Consider the following 22,015-nt stretch of genomic DNA (forward strand, 5'->3'; position numbering starts at 1 on the left):
ATTAAAACAGTCATAGACAAGGTAAGAAACTTAATTGCGCGCCTTCTGTTTTACTCAGACCCAAAATAAACAATAGATTAACCGGTTTATTTCCGACATTGGATTTTTTGTTACGGAGAACAAAGTATTTAACTGCATGCAATGAAAAGCAGGTTTTTTCGAATTACGTCACAGAAAAAGAGCCTGCTTAACCGCTCCATATACAGAGCCGGGTAACCGAACCTTATGTTTGCAAACAAAAGCCGGCCACGTGGAGTATTGGGGGATTATGGGAATTGTTGTCTGAGGACGCGTCGTTGTACCGCGCGTACACACGGGAATGAACTACATCCCCTACAAACGCCACTTAGCAGCCGACTGCTGCGTGTCATGTGGCGATGATGACATATATTCTAATTCTGCGCTGGCTGTTTTAACAGTTGTCTTTGTGCTGATGAAGAATGTGAGGTCGTGGATAAATATGTGTATTTTGGTTGCATTAAATAAACAGATTAATTATTCTACTGCGGTATTGTGAATTTGAATTAAAAACTAACGTAATATTTGAAATAGTTTTTATGTTTTTTCTATTTTCATCATTTTTTTTCATGAGCATATAAACTTGTGCCAAGTTTTTTAAAGGTAAGATCTTTAACGTGAGACTTTTTAAAAATGTATGTATATACTGTTAATACAAAACTGATCCTGTCTACTGTAAAACTAGCCTTGAAAAACCCGTAGATCGTTCACGAAGGGGCTGATGATATTGTTTTGAGGCCATGCGACTGACAACATTTCTGTTTTAACTGTAGGAAATATTTTTTTCAATCTTTCCGTTTAACCTGTAGACTAGTCATGATGGTAACGATTATAACGCATTCTAGTGTGCTTTAGACGTAATATCTGTGTTTAATATCTGAGACGGCTAGCTGACACGTGATCTCTCTTGAGGCTTTTTGTTTACAACGGAGCTACATCTGCCGTTTTCATTAAATTCTCACATTTAAAAAAAATTCACATTTCAAAACGAGTCGATGACCGTCCATTTTTTAAAGTGATTTTTTAAACTTTTCCTGAAATTTAGGGTAGGTTACTCCTTTTGCTGTATTCATATTTTACTATTATGTTAATTGTTCACAAAATATACTGTAGAAATTCGACCATAATGCATTTAAAATAAAAATTTCCTTAAAGTTTACGTCACCGCTGGTAAAACAATGGAAAGCGGATTAAGAATACTCTTCGATACCCTTTATTTTGAACATGACGTGTGGCAAAGTAAAAGAATCGGGGTTTTTTTTTTGGCGCAACATTCCCTCTCTTTGTATATACTTTCGCGTTACATTTCGGTAGGTGTGAAGAGTGCTTCGTCATTTCAGGTACTGACGCAGGAATACCGTTCAGAGGTGCGTTTTTTTGTGCAATGTTGGAGGACCTTGGTGTGTTTTTGCAGTCTGTCTGAAGGTTAAAATGTCCCAGACGAAAGCCCTTCCAGGTGTCGGTCTGCCCGATAAAGAGAAAAGTAAAAATGAAGACGCAAAAAGTGTTATGACAGTATTGTACTGACAAAGCTTTACCCCTTATTTGCAATGTAAAACCATAATAATGATTTTATCTTTTTTTCGTATTTCTGAAACATTTGCGGTTATTGTATTGTTTTGTTGGACGTAACACTAAAGCCTTTCCACCATCAGAGATAATTAATGATCCGCAATACATAATATTTACTGCGCACATGCTTATTGTGTTTCCTGATGTGTTCCGCAATAGCAGTACGTAGGGGTTAGAAAGGGAAAAACCCAGTTAACAAACTCGCTCCTTGCCATATAATTACTGTTTTTAAACTTATTTGATTGCTTTGCGGGATAAACCTATGTATACAACAACAGCGACTGTAGGCGGAAATGTTTTTCTCGGCGCCGGCTCCGCCTTAAATAGGTGGCCGCACGAAGGAAAAAAACGCGGGGGGTGTTCAGTATGCATCTCGTACTCTTTTAACCACTTAGCCTTTGTAAATTCGAACATAGTGTTAAAACGGTTACGAAATAGTGTGCTGTGTTAATACTGATTTGCTTCTCAAAATGATGACAGGCTCGGTCTGAAGGGAGCGTGTTGCGCAAAAGGCTCCCCCCCTGTGTTTTCTCTTCGTGGAACTGAACTGTACAAGTAATGTCCTTATGCCTGGGGCACCTATGTTGTGGAGCTCATGGATTAGGTTAGATGTGTTTACCGCTTAAACACGTGCGTGATTTTGTTTCGTTTTTAATTCTATTTCCATAGTCTTAACCTAAGCCTCTTCATTCGTTATTGTTTTGCTGGCAATTGTTTTCGGTGATGATCCTCGTGGACCCCTCCAAAACCTTTTGGTTTTATCGCAAACCCTTTCACCCCTAAAAATTTAAGTAGCCAGAGACTAGCTTATGATGAACCGTCTAAGGATGTGTTCAGGGTTAGGGTTCCGCCATAAATCACAGTGAAAATGAGAATTCCTTTTACTGCCCCCTCTTTGATTACATGCATGCTTATTGTTGTGTTGTGCCTGGGGCATTCAGTTGGGTTTGACTACATTAAAACTGTGAACAGCCCCACTCACAAGACATTTGCTTTGTGTAACATAAATGCAGACATCCCACTTTAGGCATATTGATTTCTGGGAGATGGAAATTTGTGGAGGGATGGGGTTGTCGTGGTAGAAAAATTTGCAGAACAACTTGCCGCCATATTTTACCAGAACTTAATAATGGAAGGACATATACCTGGGTGTCAGAGAGCTTCTGTCAAATTTTGTGACTTTTAGGTGGATTTCTCTAAATATAGATAGATTGGTGTGTTTACATGTCTGTTGGGTGCAGTATAATTTATGAATAACTCAAGCGTATTCTGTGTTTACATAACCTTACTAATGTTGAGTTATTCATCAGGCCTCCCAGAACCTGCTGGTCTCGTGACTGTGATGTCACCTTTCCTCATATATATACAGGCTGAAAAAAACGTTGCTGCTCAGATTCGCATGCAGTCATGGTGTTGATCCTGGGACGACGGCTGAACCGGGAGGATTCCGGTGTCCGCGACTCACCGGCGGTGAAGCGCAAAGTGCTGGAGATGGATCCCAAGGCGCTGTCGAGCCACGACATCTTCGACTTCTCCTCGGGTCCCACGCACGCCGATGGCATACTGCAGGTGTTCAACGAGTTCCGTGACGACCGTCTCTTCACCGATGTGGTCATCTGTGTCGAGGGTCGCGAGTTCCCGTGCCACCGCGCCGTGCTCTCCGCCTGCAGCGCCTACTTTCGGGCCATGTTCTGCAACGACCATCGTGAGAGCCGCGAGATGCTGGTGGAGATCAACGGCATCCGTGCCGAAGCCATGGACAGCTTCCTGCAGTTCGTCTACACAGGCAAGGCACGTATCACCACCGAGAATGTCCAGTTCCTCTTTGAGACCTCCAGCCTCTTCCAGATCGGGACTCTGCGCGACGCCTGCGCCAAGTTCCTCGAGGACCAGCTGGACCCGTGCAATTGCCTGGGTATCCAGTGCTTCGCCGATGCCCACTCCCTCAAGCAGCTGGCAAGCCGCTGCCGTACCTACGCCCTGCAGAACTTCACCGAGGTGGCCCAGCACGAGGAGTTCTTGGACCTCCGTCAGGAGGAGCTGGAGGAGTACATCGGCAGCGACGACTTGGTGGTGGGAAAGGAGGAGATGGCGTTCGAGGCAGTCATGCGCTGGGTGTACCACGATGTCGACCAGCGGAGGCCTGCGCTCTGCGAGCTGCTGCAGCATGTCCGCATGCCGCTGCTGCACCCCAACTACTTCGTGCAGACGGTGGAGGGTGACCAACTCATCCAGAATGCCCCCGAGTGCTACCAGCTGCTGCATGAGGCCCGGCGATACCATGTGCTGGGTAACGAGATGATGTCTCCCCGGACCCGGCCACGCAGGTGCCAGCACAGCGCCGGGGGGGGGGTCTGCCTTCTTAACAGGGGATTAGAACCTAGCTACATTTGCATTTCTGTTAATTTGGTGACTTTTATCCAAAGACATGTATCGTTTTTGAGAGGCGGGGTCAGTCCCTTAAATTCCAAGCCCCTCTGGATGTGTCTTTTTTCCGTGAAGAAAAGTTTTCAGTTTCCGACTGTGGGATTTGAACCAGCAACCTTCTGATTACACAACGATCAGTCTTTTAGCTTTGAAATTCGGTAAATGTTTGAGGTTAAACCTGATTGCCAGGGGGAGGAAAAGGGACCTTTTTCTGCCAAGAAACAGACAGCTTTCTGTGTGTCTCCGTGTCTATAATTAAAGACCAGTCTGCTCTTTTCGTGAAGAGCACAGATTAAAAAGAAACCCATGTTCAAATTAACCTGTTTACACGTGACTTTAAAAAGATCAGAAACAGAATAGGTTATGAATACATTGATACTTCAGAGCTAGTCTTTCCGTCCTTAAAATGAAAAGAAGTTTATGGGGTGGAGCTGAGCAGCGATCATTCCCGTATGACATATTTTTGAATATTGCACTTCCGGAAAGGCACTTCCAGGGGGCCTGTAATTTTCTCAAATGCTGGGAGAGATACTGATGTGACATCAGCAGTTCTTTGTCCCCTAAGCCTGCGTTATTATATTGTTATAAATAATGGCTGTAATTAACTTCGGGTGTGTTTGCGTCTTAGTCATTTACTTAGCATTGGGACAGAAATGAACTTGTTTCCCTCTGGGTGACATCCTCCTCTTTGCTGGTGACGCAACTTCCACTGTTCGTAAGCGGACAGATCGAACACGGAAAGAGCACGGCTCTCGCCAGAGGGAACGGACGGCCCGCCCCCCCCTGCCCCTCCACCCAGCAGCTTCGCAGAGTGGGGGTGTCAGGTGATGGGTGTCAGGTTACGTGCTGAGACAGAATGGGCACTCATATTCCTGTACCTACCTGCTCTGCTCCTGGGCCTCACTGCACACGGGGCCTTCTTTTGAATGCCCGCCAGGTCTGGGCGTTTCTGACGGGACGTTTTCCATCCTCTCCCTGCCACAGGTCCACAGGCTTCTCGGAGGTCATCGTGGTGGTGGGCGGCTGCGAGAGGGTGGGGGGATTTAACCTGCCCTACACGGAATGTTATGACCCCGTCACCGGAGAGTGGAAGTCACTGGCCAAGCTGCCCGAGTTCACCAAGTCCGAATACGCTGTGTGTGCGCTGCGCAACGACATTCTGGTGTCGGGTAAGGGGCCGAAAAGTTTATTTTACTAGGTTTTACTTAGTGAGCTCTGTATTGTTTATCTCCTGTGCTCTCTGGAGGCCTGCCCAGATGGAGGAAAATATGAGGCTACATCACGATAACGCCACACTCTCAGACTTCCTGTCACCCAGCGCTCACTTCCCATTGGCCCGGTCAGTGTTCCACAGCTCTCCCCCAGAGAAGCCTCTTAAAGGGATGGAGCGCTTCAGCATGGAAAGAAAACATGGAACGAGGCTGCTTTTCACCTCCCTTTAAAAGCCACATCTGTCTTGTGTTTAGCCAGGCCGTCGATGGCCTCACATGGAACGCTGCCACTTTCAGCCTCTCCATCCCCTCTTCGTACATGGTTTTCTCTGCAGCGTTCGTGCTTCCATCTCCGTTTAACAGCGAGCTGTAGCATGAATTTAGACTTTGTGATCAACCGTTCCACTCAGATGCTGCCAGGGAAATAGTCATTTATAAGCTAGAGGGCAAGAGGTGCGTGTGTGTGTGTGTCTGTGTGTGTCTGCGTGTGTGTGTACTGGATGGATGGGTGCGTGTGTGTGTGTGTGTGTGTACGTACTGGATGGATGGGTGCGTGTGTGCTTGGCACGAGGACATTATAAACATTGTCCTCCTGCACTGTGAGTTTAATTTTGAATTTAAAATACCAGGCACGCTTTATCACGGCTTGTGTGGCGAACGCTCCTCTCCCCCATCAGGTCTTTATATAAAAATGCAGGCCTGCGAGTTGGACCTGCATTCTGCGGCCTGCCTATGTGTGTCGTGAATCATGCTTTTCAGGCACGGCTGTCCCTATGCTATCTGTTGTCTGTGGTCACACCCGTTTGATTTACAGAAATTTAGATTGGCCGGTTAATCTTGTGCTTTCACAATTTCCCAGATATGCCAGCCTGATGTAGTGGGGCTTCTGTTTCATCTGGTAGGGGTATTTGTAAGCTTAGAATAGTATAATTGCTCCAAGTCTTTAGTTACACTGTGGCTGCATGGACCGGCCCCGGGTTAAGTGGTGGTCTTGCAGTCCATTGATTGGCTGCTTGATTAGTTACTTGATTGGCCGGGCAGAAGCTCCTCCTTTTCTCTCTTTTGGGGTCACCGGACATTATGAAAATACCAGTGATTAAACAGAGATAACCTTCCACTGAGTTAAATAATTACACATCTGCAGGCCGCTGTCCTATCAGAGCCGTCTGTCTTGCAAGTGAGCAGGAAGCGACTAGTTTAACAACTAGCCTGTTTGATGGGTCTCACAGAGGCTTCATTACGTCTCCTGCCGCACGTCCGTCCTCAGAACTGCCTGCGTGAAATTCACAGAACTTTGAAAGCAGGAGAATTAGCTCTTTGTGCTTTGCAAGCGAAGAGAGGCTTTCACAGTCTGGAGCAGAACCCCACTGCTGTGTTCATGCTGGTGTGTAATTGACGGTTCCTGTTGTGACCACTGACATGGGCATGTTTTTGACAGCTGCATTTCTTTATTCCCCCTCCAAGGCATTTATGATAAGTGCAAATGATGACTTGGCTGCCAGTCAGGGATGGATATATATACCGTGATTTACTTTAGAGAGTCGATGGATCTTTAGTAATTAATGCTTAGATGTAAAATGAAAAAGCAGAATATGCACATGACTGATTGTACTGCCCACAGGCTTCACTAGAGATTTAAGGAGGTTAAGTCTTTACTGGGGGGGTCTGATTTTAATGAAAATGGATCAGAACAAACTAAATCAGCCTCCAAGGTGCCCCAGGTTAGGCGTCTGCTGTTGTTTTGATTTTTTTATAAATCATTTTTAACATTGATGTGTATATGGGTAGGTTATGCCTTCTTCACTCACGCATCCTTCACCTCATCCATTCCCCACACAGACTGTACCGGCCAGAAAAACGGCAACTTCCGTAATGTGGAACTGAGCATGCATTGTCAGCGTGCCCCGCGGTTAAAACGCACGCGGATGCTGATCTTTATCTGACTCCCGCCTTCCCCAACGGTCTATGTGCCAGCATGCCCATCCCACGGCCAGGAGTTCACTGACTGAAAGCAGTGTCAAGATGGGGTGGGTGCCATTCCATTATCAACCTGAAGGGGGCAGTAAGGGGAAACTAACAGGATGAAGCCGGACTGGTCACTGCTGTTTCATTACCTGTTTGGCCTGTACTCATTCTAAGATGGGCATGGCTTAACAGCCTGACATGTTGCTAGGGAGGACACAGGAGCTCACTGGTCACACCTTATCTCCAGAGGTAAACATCTGAGTTTCAGATTAGGCTGGATGTTGACTGTCCTCAACCCAGCCTTTATATGAGAGGGAGCGAATCCCGAAAGATAAACAAGCAAAGCAAACACTTTTGATTCACTTGTACTCTATGTGAGTTTGATTCTAACACATGTGTGGGGACAGCTAGACAAAATGACTGGAGCCTTTTGAGTCCTACAGTAGAAAATATGCATGTTTCATACCTGCTGAGTGCAGCGTTTGATGTGTTCCGGTGGGCTGCAGGTGTTGGGGAGACCATGTGGTTAACTTGCCCTTTGCGCTGCGTCTATAGGGGGCCGGATCAACAGCCGGGACGTCTGGATGTACAACTCGCAGCTGAACCTGTGGATTCGCGTCGCCTCCCTCAACAAGGGCCGCTGGCGACACAAGATGGCGGTGCTGCTGGGCAAGGTAAGCTCACGCCGTGCCGTACCTCAAAACGCAAGAGTTTCTTGTCAACAAATCCATATACAATTTCACAGTGCGTTGCAATGTCATTTTCCCTGGGACGCGTACAGTGTTCTGCATAAATACAAATACAATAAATAAATGTATATTATCTACCTGATTTCTGCAATAACACCCCCAAACATCCCCCCCAAACTACCCTGGATATGCAGTTTGTTAAATTCAGGCTGCATTTACCCTCCTTGTGGTTTGTGAGGGTTTTGTCTCCATGGAGATTTGCGCAGATGATTTAACGCAGCCGAGAGGTGTAACGGCACGACAGTCACACGCGTGTTGTGATGCACGCGATGCGGCCACGTCATAGCATGATCCAGATGCCGTGACTTATTTTGATGACTCTTTCCCTAAATAGCCTGCCGTCTGCTGTCATCTCATGTTGCCAGTCTCCTAAAAATATCATCGCTCATTAAACCTCAGGCCGCTGAGTCTTATCTCAAGGTGGAACGACTTGGGAAGTACACTGAGGCCACACTCGGAACGTACCTATGGTATACTCAAGGCCCTAGAAGAGCTGGGCATACATTTTTGCTATTCTCACCATGTTGTATCAGTCCCATCCTCAATCGATCCGTATTACTTATGTCACGCATGTCGCAGCCATGATTGGCCAGAATTCATAACATATTTTGATGATGCACAACAGGCGGTTTGGTTCTGTATTTCAGGACAGTGCTCAGAAATGGCCAAAACTGTTTTTCAAAGAAAATGGAATAGAATGATTTTCCGAGGGAATAAGGAAATGAACGAAAAAGGAAAATAAAACTAGATTTAAGCATTTCGAGATGTGGGCCAAGGTGACGTGACGCCCGTTCTCTGAAAGTCCCGCCCCCCCCACGAGTTTCAAACCCATAACCTGTTTCAGTTATTCTCCCTGCAGGGCTTCTGCATTTTTGGTCTTCATCTTTAAACAACAAGGTATTATGCCATGCAAGTGTCATTCACATCACCCAGATTCTTAAGAAATAATTATTGTAGTACATTCATATCCTGATTCCTGCTCTCAGTGAAGGAACTCAGCAATTAATTTCCCTGTGATATACCAGCGAGCGCTGTGTAATGTCACACTTCGTGTGTTTGCGAGGCGTTGGGTTGGCACTCGGACGTAGGGGATGCTCTTCGAAAATTATTTCAAGGTGTGCAGCCTTGACCTCTCTGTCTAGATCTGGAGGCTGACATGCAGCAGCGCCTTGTTCCCAGTTCCTGGCACCAGCTGTAGGGCTCATGTGACCAAATATGGACAAGTATTGGGACACCTGGCCATTACACCTACAGGAACCTTTATGATGTCCCATTCTAAATCCATAGGCATCAATATGGAGTTGGTCCCCCCCTTTGCAGCTATAACAGCTGCCACTCTTCTGGGGAGGTTTTCCATCAGATTTTGGAGTGTGTCTGTGGGAATTTTTGCCCATTCATCCAGAAGAGCATTCGTGAGGTCAGGGAGTGATGTTGGATGTGAAGGCCTGGCTCACAGTCTCAGTTCTTGTTCATCCCAAAGATGTTTGATAGTATTGAGGTCAAGGTGCTGGAACAGAAAAGGACCTTCCTTCCCTAAACTGTTCCCCAAAGTTGTAAACATAAAATTGTCCAAAATGTCTTGGTATGCTGAAGCATTGAGAGTTGCCTTCACTGGGACTAAGGGGCCAAGCCCAACCCCTGACAAACATCCCCACACCATTATCCCTCCTACTCCAAACTTTACAGCTGGCACAGTGCAGTCAGGCAGGTAACATCCTCCTGGCATCTTCCAAACCCAGACTGTCAGACAGAGAAGCGTGATTCCTCACTGCACAGAACACATTTCCACTGCCCCAGAGTCCAGTGGCAGTGTGCTTTACACTACTGCATCCGTGGCTGGTGATGTGATGCTTGCATGCAGCTGCTTGGCCATGGAGGCCCATTCCATGAAGCTCTCAGCTCACAGTTTTTGTGCTGGGGTTAATGCCAGAGGAAGTTTGGAATTCTGCAGTTATTGAATCAACAGAATGTTGGTGACGGTTACCCACTATGCGCCTCGGCGCTCAGCAAACCCGCTCTGTTACTTTATGTTGTCTTCTACTTCTTGGCTGAGTTTCTGTCGTTCCTAAAAGCTTCCACTTTGCAATAATACCACTCACAGTTCACGGTGGAATATCTAGCAGGGAAGAAATTAAATGCACTAACTTATTGCAAAGGTGGCATCCTGTGGCAGTATCACGCTTGAATTCACTGAGCTCTTCACAACGACCTTTTTGTAAACCTGACTGCATGCCTAGGTGCTTGATTTTGTAGACCTGTGGCAATGGGTTTGAATGGAACACCTGAATTCAGCGGTTAAGAGGTGTGTCCCAATAAAGCGGTTAAGAGGTTTGTCCACAAAGGGCCATCACCTCCCAGAAGCAACAGCTCACAGCACTGCATGTCTGCTGTCGCGTTTTACGTTGCTGTTTGTATTTCCAGGCCTCAATCAGAACATCACACCCAGGTGCTTATTTTGCTGCTGAGTCTCTAATTATGGCTCTACGGCTTGGTCTCTTTCAGTGGATTTGCCATTACAGCCTTTTTGGTCAAGAACAGATGTTTTCAAAGGAGCCCTGTCTCCGAAAGGCAGTGAGCTGCTTGTAAAGTCCAGCTGTTTGTAAACATTGGGCCTTTTCCTCATGTTTTCGTTTCAAGTGAGGTAAAACACACACATTCCAGAATATTCTACACCCTATTGCAAACTCAAAACAGTGACAATGGTACATGCATATTAAGTTCTAGATTGGTGTAATAAGTTCCTGGAGAATATCCTGGCCAATTTTGTCATGTGGTTGAGTTTTGATGAAGTAATCTTTTAGGGATAAACCCTGCTTAAATGCATCCAGTGTCGGCCCTTTGTTTAAATTAGCCTCTGGCTGTATATGACGGGGGATACTGGAAGGCCTGTCTATCCAAATTCTTCCTCCTGAAGCGCATCAGGCGTTGTTAGTCTGAATGTCGTGGACGTATTTCTGCATTTTCTAGTAGCCTGTAAAATATATTGTCTGCGTGGCAGATTGTAATCAGTGAACCGATTCACCTTTACGAGTGTCATCCGTGGAACAGGTTCTCTCTCTCTCTTTCATGCTGTTTTTCTATCTTGCTCTGCCTCTCCCAACCCCCCCCCCCCCGTCCCTCCCCATGGCTGTCTTTTGTGTCTGTGTCTCTGTTTCGTCTGTTTGCTGTCTAATCAGAGACAGTTTGGTTCCCCTGTGGCCTTCTCTTTTGTAATAACGAGTGCTAGGCCCTGTATTCAAACAGTCTATTCGTTTCCCTCTGAGAAATATACTAATATCATTCTTTTATTCTCGTTTTACCCAGATATTGTGTCACATTCATCGAGTTAGAATGTATTGCTCCGGGGAATTTGTGATGTACTCTAATTACGGTCGAGACTCTGAGTTAAAGTCAACAGATTCAAGTCTCACTGAAAAAACAGCCTCTTTGTATACTAAGGCCACGCTCAGAACCCACTCCTGGTATATCCAGGCCACACTCAGAAACTACGCTTGGTATACTCAGGCCACACTCAGAAACTACGCTTGGTATACTCAGGCCACACTCAGAAACTACGCTTGGTATACTCAGGCCACACTCAGAAACTACACTTGGTATACTCAGGCCACACTCAGAAACTATGCTTGGTATACTCAGGCCACACTGAGAACCCACTCCTGGTATATCCAGGCCACACTCAGAAACTATGCTTGGTATACTCAGGCCACACTCAGAAACTACGCTTGGTATACTCAGACCACACTCAGAAACTACACTTGGTATACTCAGACCACGGTCAGAACCTGCTCTTGGTATATCCAGGCCACACTCACAAACTATGCTTGGTATACTCAGGTCACACTCAGAAACTACGCTTGGTATACTCAGACCACACTCAGAAACTACACTTGGTATACTCAGACCACGGTCAGAACCTGCTCTTGGTATACTCAGGCCACACTCAGAAACTACGTTTGGTATACTCAGACCACACTCAGAAACTATGCCTGGTATACTCAGACCACGGTCAGAACCCGCTTTTGGTATACTCAGGCCATACTCAGAATCTACGCTTGGTATACTCAGACCACGCTCAGAAACTACGCTTGGTATACTCAGGTCACACTCAGAAACTACACTTGGTATACTCAGACCACACTCTGAACCCACTCCTGGTATACTCAGGATTATACTGAAATTGCACATTTTTTCTGCTTCAACATTTTTCTCGCAAGGTGACGCTCAGAATGGCCTGGAATTGCTGTTTGCCAGCAGAAACGGAACAGAAACATCTTTCCAGGGAATATGGAAAAAAGTGAAGGAAAAAAATACATATAACTAATGGCTGGGTTGGGGGGGGGCAGTAACTCTCAGACCAAAATCTGTTTTGGAACGGATGTGGGACAGTAACTTATATTGAGGACTGCTTCTCTTTTAACATGCTTTTTTATCTCATGTTTTCGGTCTCTACCAGCAGAGCAGGTGGTTTGGTCTTTTATCTCAAAGTGGTACTCAGAAACGCCCAGAACTGTTTTCAAAGAAAATAGAATAGAGTTATCTTTCCAGGGAAAAAGGAACATAAAATGAGATTTAAGCATTTGGTGAGGGTACAGGAACTCTCAGAGCCTCAGGTCTGCATTGGAACGGATGTGGTTCAATGTGACGAGACGCCCATGGTCGTCGTACCATGACTGTCCCACCTCCATGGGTTTTGAAGCCAAGACTCGTTTCGGCTATTGACCCTGCAGCGCTTCTGCATTTTTGATCCTCCTTTCAAACCGGCAAGCTCTTATGGTATGCAGGTATCTTTAACATCCATAATTCTTGAGAATTAATTAGAGTAGCATGTTAATATCCTGATTCATGCTCTCATCTTCCTGCACACTACCAACGAGCATTGTGCAATTTGATGGTTTTTGTGTCTGTGAGTAAGCGTTAGGTAGACACTTGGATGTAGAGACACTCTTTGGAAAAGACACTCTTTTGGGGTACTCAGCCTTGACCTCTGTACGAAGGTCAGTTTCTTGTCTAAAGTTAGATGCTTAGGCAAATCAGTCTCAGTTCAGGACTCCTGCAGTAGAGTTAATGTGAAAATACAGTACTGTGGAAAGTATTTGGTACTCAAAGAAACTGTTTAAAGCTACATAGTAAGTGTATATTTTCTCAGAAGAAAATAGAATTTAAAACTAGAACATATGCAGATTAACAGTAAAACTATAAAAACTAACAAGAACTACTTCTATTCTCCAAGAAGTTATTGATATCTTGGTTAGATGAACTCCGCTTCAGTCCCCAAACCTCTCCTCAAAGAATCCCAGCTATTCCGTGTATTTGTTGAATTCCACCCGCTCACTTAAATACATTTAATTAGTTAAATAATTCAGTAGGGCCAAATATGCATGGGTGTATTGGATTGCTGCAAATACTGGGGTCATTTTAAGGTTTTTGAAATTGGTAAGCTGATACACTTTGACATGCTTAGTGTCGTAGTTTTACACCAACACAGAAATCATTTGAACATTATTTTCTTTGACTGTGTACTTGCACAGTACAGAGTATATGAGAGAACTTTAAGCGAGGTCTTTGTTACCCCCTAAAACAGCGTGTCACACCCTCACGTGCTTATAGTTGTGTCCTCATGTTTCTAATTGTCTGTCCAAGTCTCAGTCAACCTAAATAAAATCGAGATTCTGAGCTAGATTGAACTGACTCGCAGCACAGAAAACCAGCCTCATGGTTTACTCGGCCCACGCTCAGGACATACTCTCTCTATACTCTGAGTAAAAACTCTGTCCCTGATAGGTCTCCCTTCCACTGCACAAACCTAGTGTTACATGGTGTTGTTTACAGCCTGCTTCAAAGTCCTCTCACAAAATCTTTATATTCTTTGTCCCATGCAGTCTCTGAAACAATACTCACCAGACCAGTATGTTATATGAGGAAAGAGAAATAAAATTAGTTTGTATAAGAAATAAACACCATGTGTGATTGAAAATGAAACCTGCATTGCAATGGAATTTGAAGATAATACCACTGAATAATTAAGTTCCTTGTACTGCTTTTGGTATTGTTGGTTTAAGGTAGTTCTCTGTAAGTCTTCTTTTCTAAGTAATTTGCCCCTATGGCTCTGCCTGTCAGTACACTGCACTACTGCCCGACGTGACTAAGCTTATGGTCTGCGGCTTCTCCTGTGATGTGGAACATTTTGTAGTTTCATATGAAGTCACACATGCTACAGCTCTTTAATGTACAGTAGATTCTCCTTGGAGATCTAGATAAAAAGTGAAATAATCAACTGAGCCTGTTGAATGCAACCAAGATGCAGTTGGGAGGTGCCACCCTTTGGATTTCCAGTTTATTGCATCAAACAGTCTAGTTAATAATGCACTGCTGTGAATATATGTTTTGGAATTTTCATCTGCCATAATGTATATTGAAAGTAACGTTAAATATGTACGTGTGTTTGTGTGTGTGTCCACAGTGTGATAAAAACCTGTTTTCAATCCCCACAGGGGGAAATTCAGATTTCCAAAACAGACTGACTGCAGTCAAAAAACTAAAAATGTCAAAAGACTTGTATTTTGTTTGGTTGTATGGTTAAGCTTAGGGCTGGGTAGGGGTTAAGGTTGTCATTGTTGGGATTAGGGTTTGGTCCATACAAATGAATGGACGGTCCCTACAAAGATATGAGTATAGATCTGTGTGCGTGTGTGTGTGTGTTTGTTTATTTAAATTATACAAATATATGGGAATGCAAGCATTTTCTTCAGAATCTGAAACTGGGCGGATTTCCTTGATGGTATCTATGCAATAACGTGCTGTGGTTGCAGATACACGTTCCCTCCTCGGCTTAATGAATGCAAAACACGTTGGCAATGTAGTTCATCTTAAGTCAACCATCTCATTCACTTGACCCTTTCCGCTGGCTGACTGTCTCCTTTGTAAAGGACCCCTTTGTTGGTGTTGACCCCTCTGCTGCTCCCATAACCTCACAGGCGCGTGTCCTGCACACAGGTGTACGCGGTGGGGGGCTACGACGGACAGAGCCGCCTGAGCAGCGTGGAGTGCTACGACTCCTTCTCTAACCGCTGGACCGAGGTGGCCCCCATGAAGGAGGCGGTGAGCTCCCCGGCAGTGGCTAGCTGCGCCGGGAAGCTGTTCGTGATTGGCGGGGGGCCGGATGACACCACCTGCTCCGACAAGGTGAGCCGGCCGGAGCTTTTACTTAAGAAGCGACCGCACGATGAACTTCCAGAACCGGAATGTGGAGCCGAAGATGTGGAAGGCTGCTGGAGCGGACTGGCCAGATCGGTTTGTGATGTCATATTGATGCTACTGAAATGTGACACACGCACGCAAACATACAGCTGCATCACATTAATGGAAAAATGGGAACAAAGGTAAACGGCACCTAAGCGTGGACTCAAATATCACTGCATTGCACCTGTCTCCACTCGTCCACACCTGCCAGCTGCTACGCACACGGAACGTCTTCCAGCAGCCAAAGACGCCAGGTCCTCTCACATACAAAATTGGCTAAACAGACCTTTAGAGTGAGACGGGCAGGGCAGGTGCGTGGTGTCCTGTACAAAAACACCTACCGTGGGATTAGTTGGTTGTTGGAATAGTAAGTCCTGTTAATGACCAGGTCTTGTCACCCGCCTGTGTTAAGTGCCTGGGTATCAACCACAGATGAATCTTGTTTTCTGGTGCTTTCCGGTTGACTGGTGGAGCTGAAAACATGTTAGAAGCATTAAAGCATTCTTTTTTCTTTTTTTTTTTTGACGTATGCCAAGATCTTTAGAAAGGTTTCCACATCCTCCAGTTTTACGGCAGGAAAACACCTTTATTATTATTAATCGATTATTATTTGAAGTTGCGATCTCTTGGACATGGTCCCAGAGCCCAAACTCACGGAGGTTTACATATGCATGTGGGCTCTCTGTCGACACTGCACACCATTAGCTGTGAGGCATTCCTCTGAAGTTCTGTGGGAGTTCCGGAACATCTGGAATGATGGATTCCACACCTCCCCCCAGCTCCTTTTGTAGATGGGAGACGTGAAGGTTTATATAGAATGGCTCACGGCAATTTTAAGAGCGGCAGCTGGAAAGTAAGAGGCGTTTGCCAGGATTAATCTTGGCTTCACCTCCAGAAGTTTCTGGACTAGCAAGGGACAGGACTATCATTGTCACCATAGCTGGAAAGCAAGTGTAACACGTACCCATCCCAAATCTATCGCTCTAATTCACGGTTCTGCTCCCCAGGTCCAGTGCTACGACCCCGAGTCGAATTCCTGGCTCCTGAGGGCCAACATCCCCATAGCCAGACGCTGCATCACTGCTGTGTCCCTCAACAACCTCATCTACGTGTCTGGGGGCCTCACCAAGTCTATTTTCTGCTATGACCCCAGTGAGGACTACTGGATGCATGTGGTCCACACCTTCAGCAAGCAGGTATGGACTGGAAAACGGGAGCACACACTTGCCATGGCAGAATATTCTTTAGCCACAGGTTGTATCTTGCCTGCCAAGAGCCTGCAAAGAATCATATTTTCATGCCAGAATTATAGCTGTAAAATTAACGTTACTGAAAGGATAGAGATGAAAAATAGCTGAGAGGTAAATTTTATTTTGCTGCATGATTAGTGGAACTGCAATTGCAATTCTCCGATTTCATATTAAAAATAGTCTCGTGCCAGTTTCAGCTTGTCCATGGATCTGACTCAGATATGGTGTGAGGTACCTCAGGGAATTAGAAACTTGCCGCCGATTGGCCGTCCCGGCTGTCAATCACTGCGTTTGACACTCTGCTTTTCCTGTAGGAGAGCTGCGGGATGTCCGTGTGCAACGGAAAGATCTTCATCCTGGGAGGTCGCGGGGAGAACGGGGAGGCCTCGGACACGGTGCAGTGTTACGACCCCTCCACGGGAATCATCACCGGCGTGGCTGCCATGCCGCGTCCGATCTCTTACCACGGCTGTGTCACCATCCACCGCTACAACGACAAGTTCCCTCGCACATGAATGTGGGAGACCCAGAACAGGGACCGCCCCACCCTTCCGTCCCTCTCCCCCAATTGCCCTGACCCTGGGAAGACAATCTGAGCCAATCACAGTGTAGCATTTTTTTTAGCGCTTTGGTTCCACCCCTGATCACAGGGCATAGAATTTGTTCCACTCACTTAGACAGAGAACATTCATTATGGCCCCGATTACATCACTCATTGTTTTGGAATTGGATCAGTGGGCATGTCTGGTATTGAAGGCACATCTTGATGTCACTTTCTGAATTTTTATTTCTTAGTTTCCCGAATATTCAACCCAGACCGATTTTTGCTGTAAATGGAACATTCCTGTTAGTTTGCAGAATGTGAAAGTAAACACGAGGAAATTGATTTGTAAACTTCATGTAGCCTTATCTTCTGCTTCCTAACCTGGAACACACGTCTAGCCTTTAAAGATATCGTCTTACTGTATGTAGAATATTTTCTAGCATATTTAAAAGGAATAAGTCAGCAGAACAATGAGAAGATATGTGACAAAAATGAGTGCAGATGTTTGGATGTTATAACTGTACTGCTAGCGTAGGGGCCTGCTCCCGTAGCTAGGCCAGCCTGCAAGTCCCCCCCACCCCCCCGACCTCTCTGCCTCCCACATCTTGGTGATCTTATGCTATGTTACACATTGGAAATTGCAAAATGTTAAATAGGACAAAATGCATAGGAAGGCGACCCCCCCACTCCCCCATTCCAGGCTTGATAGACGCACACGACCCCCCCGTGTTTATGCCCTGTGATCATGGACCTCACGGTCACTTTTTTTCCTACCATCTTTTATGTGTGTGATGTGCATTTTATACCCTTTCGTGGGACGGTTAAGCCTCCCCTGTGTGACCATTGATTTTACTTTATGCGTTATTTCATATGACCTTTTTATATCATTTTAGTCATATTTGTGCCTTTTCCTTATTTGTAAAGATACTTTTTTTTTGTTTTACTTCCGGGTTTCATTTAGTGTTTGACTTTGTAGAAGAAGTGGTGTGATTGAGTACCATTGGTTGGGTCGTGCAGCTGCACTTTGTAGCTGTTGAGTGTGGTCATGTATGGAAATTGGGGTGTCTTGTTTATTTTTATTTTCTGCATGCAGAAGCTCAGGAGGAACAGGAAGCATGACCGGTAGGCCGTTCTGCGGCAGAAGGGCATGATGGGTAATTTTTTTTAAGTGAATGGATTTGTATCAGGTATGAAGCAGGCTCTGGATTCTCCATACCTCATGGAACACCTGTGAAAGGTTCCTCTTTCTCCTATAAGGAGATACGAGTTCCATTTCCACCTATTTTAGGCGTCACGGCCGTGGTGCCTTTCTGTTTGGGTAACAGGAGCTTCAGGGAACCGAGGAAACCTCCGGCGAGCGGAGTGAGTGAGAGCCCCACTTCAGTCAGGCAGCGCCACCTTCTGCGTTGGGGGTGGAACTACGACCTGATTTATGAATGGCGGGGCTGCGTGAGATTTGATAAAATGTTGAACCCTTGGTCAGTAAGCATGGATTTCTCTTGACGTCTGTTGTGTGGTTGTCCTGTGAATTAACATGGTTGGCAAGCTATATTTATAAGTATTCTCTCCATAGAGTGATAATGTGCCTTTTCTATGCATCATTTTGTTTGTTTTTGTCGTTTTTTTATTGATTAAGAGCCCCAATCATGCACTTTTTTCTTCTATATTTTTTATCAAAATGTACATATTTAATTCTTGTTGTTGTTATTATTATTATTGTTATTGTTGTTGCAGCTGTAGCAGTGTTCCTTATCGCATTACACTATGCTTGTTAAGTGTTTCTTGCTAGCTGATTGGCCACGTCACTGGTGAGTGTCATGGTTGAACACGGAGGTGGACGGTGTCTTTGCCTCACTGATGGCAGATGTGTTTTTGGGTAATAACAAGCAGGGGCCAGGAGCTTTTAACCGGCGTTAAGTGTCAGAAAGGCTGGCTTCACTGGAATATTACAAGTGGGCTGTGGAGGACTGTTGTAATGTTGCATGTCCTTTGCTAAAGCCTTTGAGTCGATTGGTATCCGTTTCGTAAGTAGTCAGTAATGCGGCCTTGTTGGTCTACTTGACATGCTTGACAGTGGTATAGAGACCCCCCCCCCGATTGCTACTTAATTATTGCATGTAACTGAGTGCCTTGGATATTTGTGTTTCTTTCTTTATTTGTTGCCCTTGGTGAGACTGAGTGGGTGGTCTGGTTTGAGAAATCTCTATCGAGGGAGATGAGGGAGAACAGTGGTCATGTACTCGAATCCACCCACGGTCCACCTACGCCCTCCTACTGTTTGCGGGGTAATGTCAAGATCCATCGTCGCTCTGTTACTTTGCCCACAGTTGTCTCTTCTCATATCTGGAAGAGATATTTCCAAAGAGTTCTATGCTCTGTTCAATTTACTTAACCTGTCAGACAGTTATATCTTTCTGTTTCCACCTGTGAGTAATGCTGATTCCGTATATTTAAAAAAAAAAAAAGTATGACTTTGATTTATATACTGTATGTGTGTGGTTGATTTTCATTATACTCCCAGAAATATAGAGACACGTTATGTATATCGATTCTGTTATTATACATCAGAAAACAGCCTTTTCAAGAATTGCATTAAGGTAATTATCTGATTGCAGAATGGAAAATAGTAAGGGAACAAACTAAGCTTTTCCCCGGAAAGGAATGCTGGCATGTAATAGTGCAGGGGCAGTGAGGTTCTGGGATTTCAAGGAATTCCATAATAGAACCTTTAAAAGACCTGTTGATAGAACAGGCAAACTGTTACTAGCTTATCAGATTAGAGAGCTACATTCTGATGTAGGTTCATTATTCCAATTTTAACAAAGAATTGTTTCAATAGGTTTAATTCAGAGGTGGCTATACATAGCCTCTGTTTTTAAATAACTTTATGCCTTAATATACCAGTACACAGTGGTTGTATTGCTGTATGTATGCGGTAAACTTGTCTTTCCTGATCTTTCTACCTTTTTGAGGACAAAAGTCTTTGTATGAATATTAATTTCTTTAATAAACTTTTTATACAAATAAATACTCCCGTAGTTTCTCTCTGTGCTTCTGTAAGCATTTAATCCAAACGTCCCCAGCTACTCTCAAAACAGCAGGCTGGCTTTTGGGTTGGCATGTATGCATTTGTCTAAGCGTGAGCACGCACACGCGTGTCTGTCTGTCTGCTGCATGGGGCCACGGATAAAGCTATGACGCTATGAGGCGTGACGCTACACTCGGAGTTTGCACACGGGCACAGCAAGAAATCCAGGCCCCTGCACCCCAAGACTGCTGGCATGGTCCAGTCCTCCTGAGTGATTCCAGGATTCCAATCCATTTACAACACTCCTGCCTGCAAGGCACAGAAACTCCGTGCCCATTTAAAAAGTTGCATCAGACTCCCTCTGCAATAAAGAAGTAGGTATCTTCAAGCTGTTTTCTAGAGCGATGTCCCTTTAGTTTACTCTCACTGGAAGTTTACAGAATGCCAGGATCTGTACTTGATTAGTGAAGCAGAACTTCTCATTCCAGTGTTGTGGAACGACGCTGAGCAGATAACATGTAGCCTGATTTAAATCTGGGCCACATCAGACTGCAAACACAGCGAGAGAGCATGATGCTCGAAACCACTTGTCAAATGAACCGGAAGTTTTGTTGATTGATTTATCAATAACGGCCTATTTTGTGACGTGCTTGGGACACTTCGATACAGATTTGCTTCAAAAAATAATGGGACAAATCAACATCACTGTCATGTTCAGAAACATACTTAAGGTGAAATTATCTACGCGTTCTAAGGCCCGGTGGCCCGGTGAGTCCAAGGTTTGAATCCAAACTTGGTTCTACATGAAAAACGATAAAATAATATAATCATAATTAATACTCTTGATTGATCCCTGTGGGGAAGCTTGACGTCTGTCATGAGAGCAAGCTTGGTTGCAAAGGGCAGTCACCCGTTGTGGTACCCAGGCAGCTGGGCGTTAATGATCATGCTGAAGAACCCACAGACGTGCCAAGGCCAGGCTTACACCTGCCAATCACAGGCACAGAGGCCAGGCTTACACCTGCCAATCACAGGCACAAAGCCCAGGCCTCCTGAGCCACATCCGTTCAAAATATATCAGAATCAGCCTCAGCTTGATTGGCCAAGCATGTTTACACACACAAGGAATTTGTCTTCGGATTTTCATTGCTCCCAGTATAAGCGGGACAGACATACTGCAAAAAATGGGGCTTCAAAAAAGATACAATTAAGTACAGTATGTGCAGAAGATACCAGAGCCAGAGGACCATAATGTAAAGATGCTGGTTACTATATACACATGAGGTACGGTGGATGCCGGGTGAGAGCAGATTATTACACAGTATTGTCCTTGACACTTAACTCTCCATCAGAGTGGCGGCCTGTGTGTCTGGTTGTTTTGGCGTACAGTGCTCTGTAGCTACTGCCAGAGGGGAGGAGTGTGAACAGGTGTTGACACGGATGTGAGGGGTCTGCAGTGATTCTGCCTGCCCATTTCCTATCTCTGGACATGTATAAGTCCTGAATGGAGGGCAGGTCCGCGCTGATTCTCCTGCAGTCCTGATTGTCTGTTGTAGTCTGTTCCTGTCCTGTTTGCTGGCCAAACCACACCAGACAGTGATGGACGTTGCAGAGAACAGACTGGATTATTGTGGAGTAGAAATGAATCAGCGGCTCCTGGGGCAGGTTGAACTTCCTGAGCTGGTGCAGGAAGCGCATCCTCTACTGGGCCCTTTTCACAGTTGTGTTTATGTTGGCCGCCCACTTTAGGTCCCGGGAGACCGTGCATCCCAGAAACCGGGAGGCTTCCGCAGTAGACACAGTGCTGTTGTATAGGGGGAGGGGGGGCAGTACTGGGTGGCACCTTCGGAAGTCTACTATCATTTCCACTGTTTTAAGCGCGGTCCTCTCCCAGTTGTTCTGATCACACCAGAGGGTCAGCTATTCGGCCTCCCGTCTGCCATCGCTGCCCTTGATGAAGCTGATGACCGTCACGTCGTTTACAAACTTCAGGAGCTTAACAGATGGGTCCC

At 45.3% G+C, this 22,015-nt stretch overlaps 1 protein-coding gene across 1 annotated transcript; it reads left to right on the plus strand.

Annotated features, from left to right (window-relative positions):
* Positions 1–389: 389 nt before the first annotated feature.
* klhl24a (kelch-like family member 24a) lies at positions 390–20,003 on the plus strand. The gene is made up of 7 exons (XM_049005056.1): positions 390–621; positions 2,960–3,917; positions 5,002–5,186; positions 7,749–7,867; positions 14,936–15,124; positions 16,189–16,377; positions 16,746–20,003. The coding sequence occupies exons 2-7, from the start codon at positions 2,998–3,000 to the stop codon at positions 16,944–16,946; spliced, it is 1,803 nt and encodes a 600-aa protein (XP_048861013.1). The 5' UTR covers positions 390–621; positions 2,960–2,997; the 3' UTR covers positions 16,947–20,003.
* Positions 20,004–22,015: the final 2,012 nt, after the last annotated feature.

The sequence above is a fragment of the Brienomyrus brachyistius genome, unplaced genomic scaffold, assembly GCF_023856365.1.
Source record: "Brienomyrus brachyistius isolate T26 unplaced genomic scaffold, BBRACH_0.4 scaffold147, whole genome shotgun sequence".
Lineage (NCBI taxonomy): Eukaryota > Metazoa > Chordata > Actinopteri > Osteoglossiformes > Mormyridae > Brienomyrus > Brienomyrus brachyistius.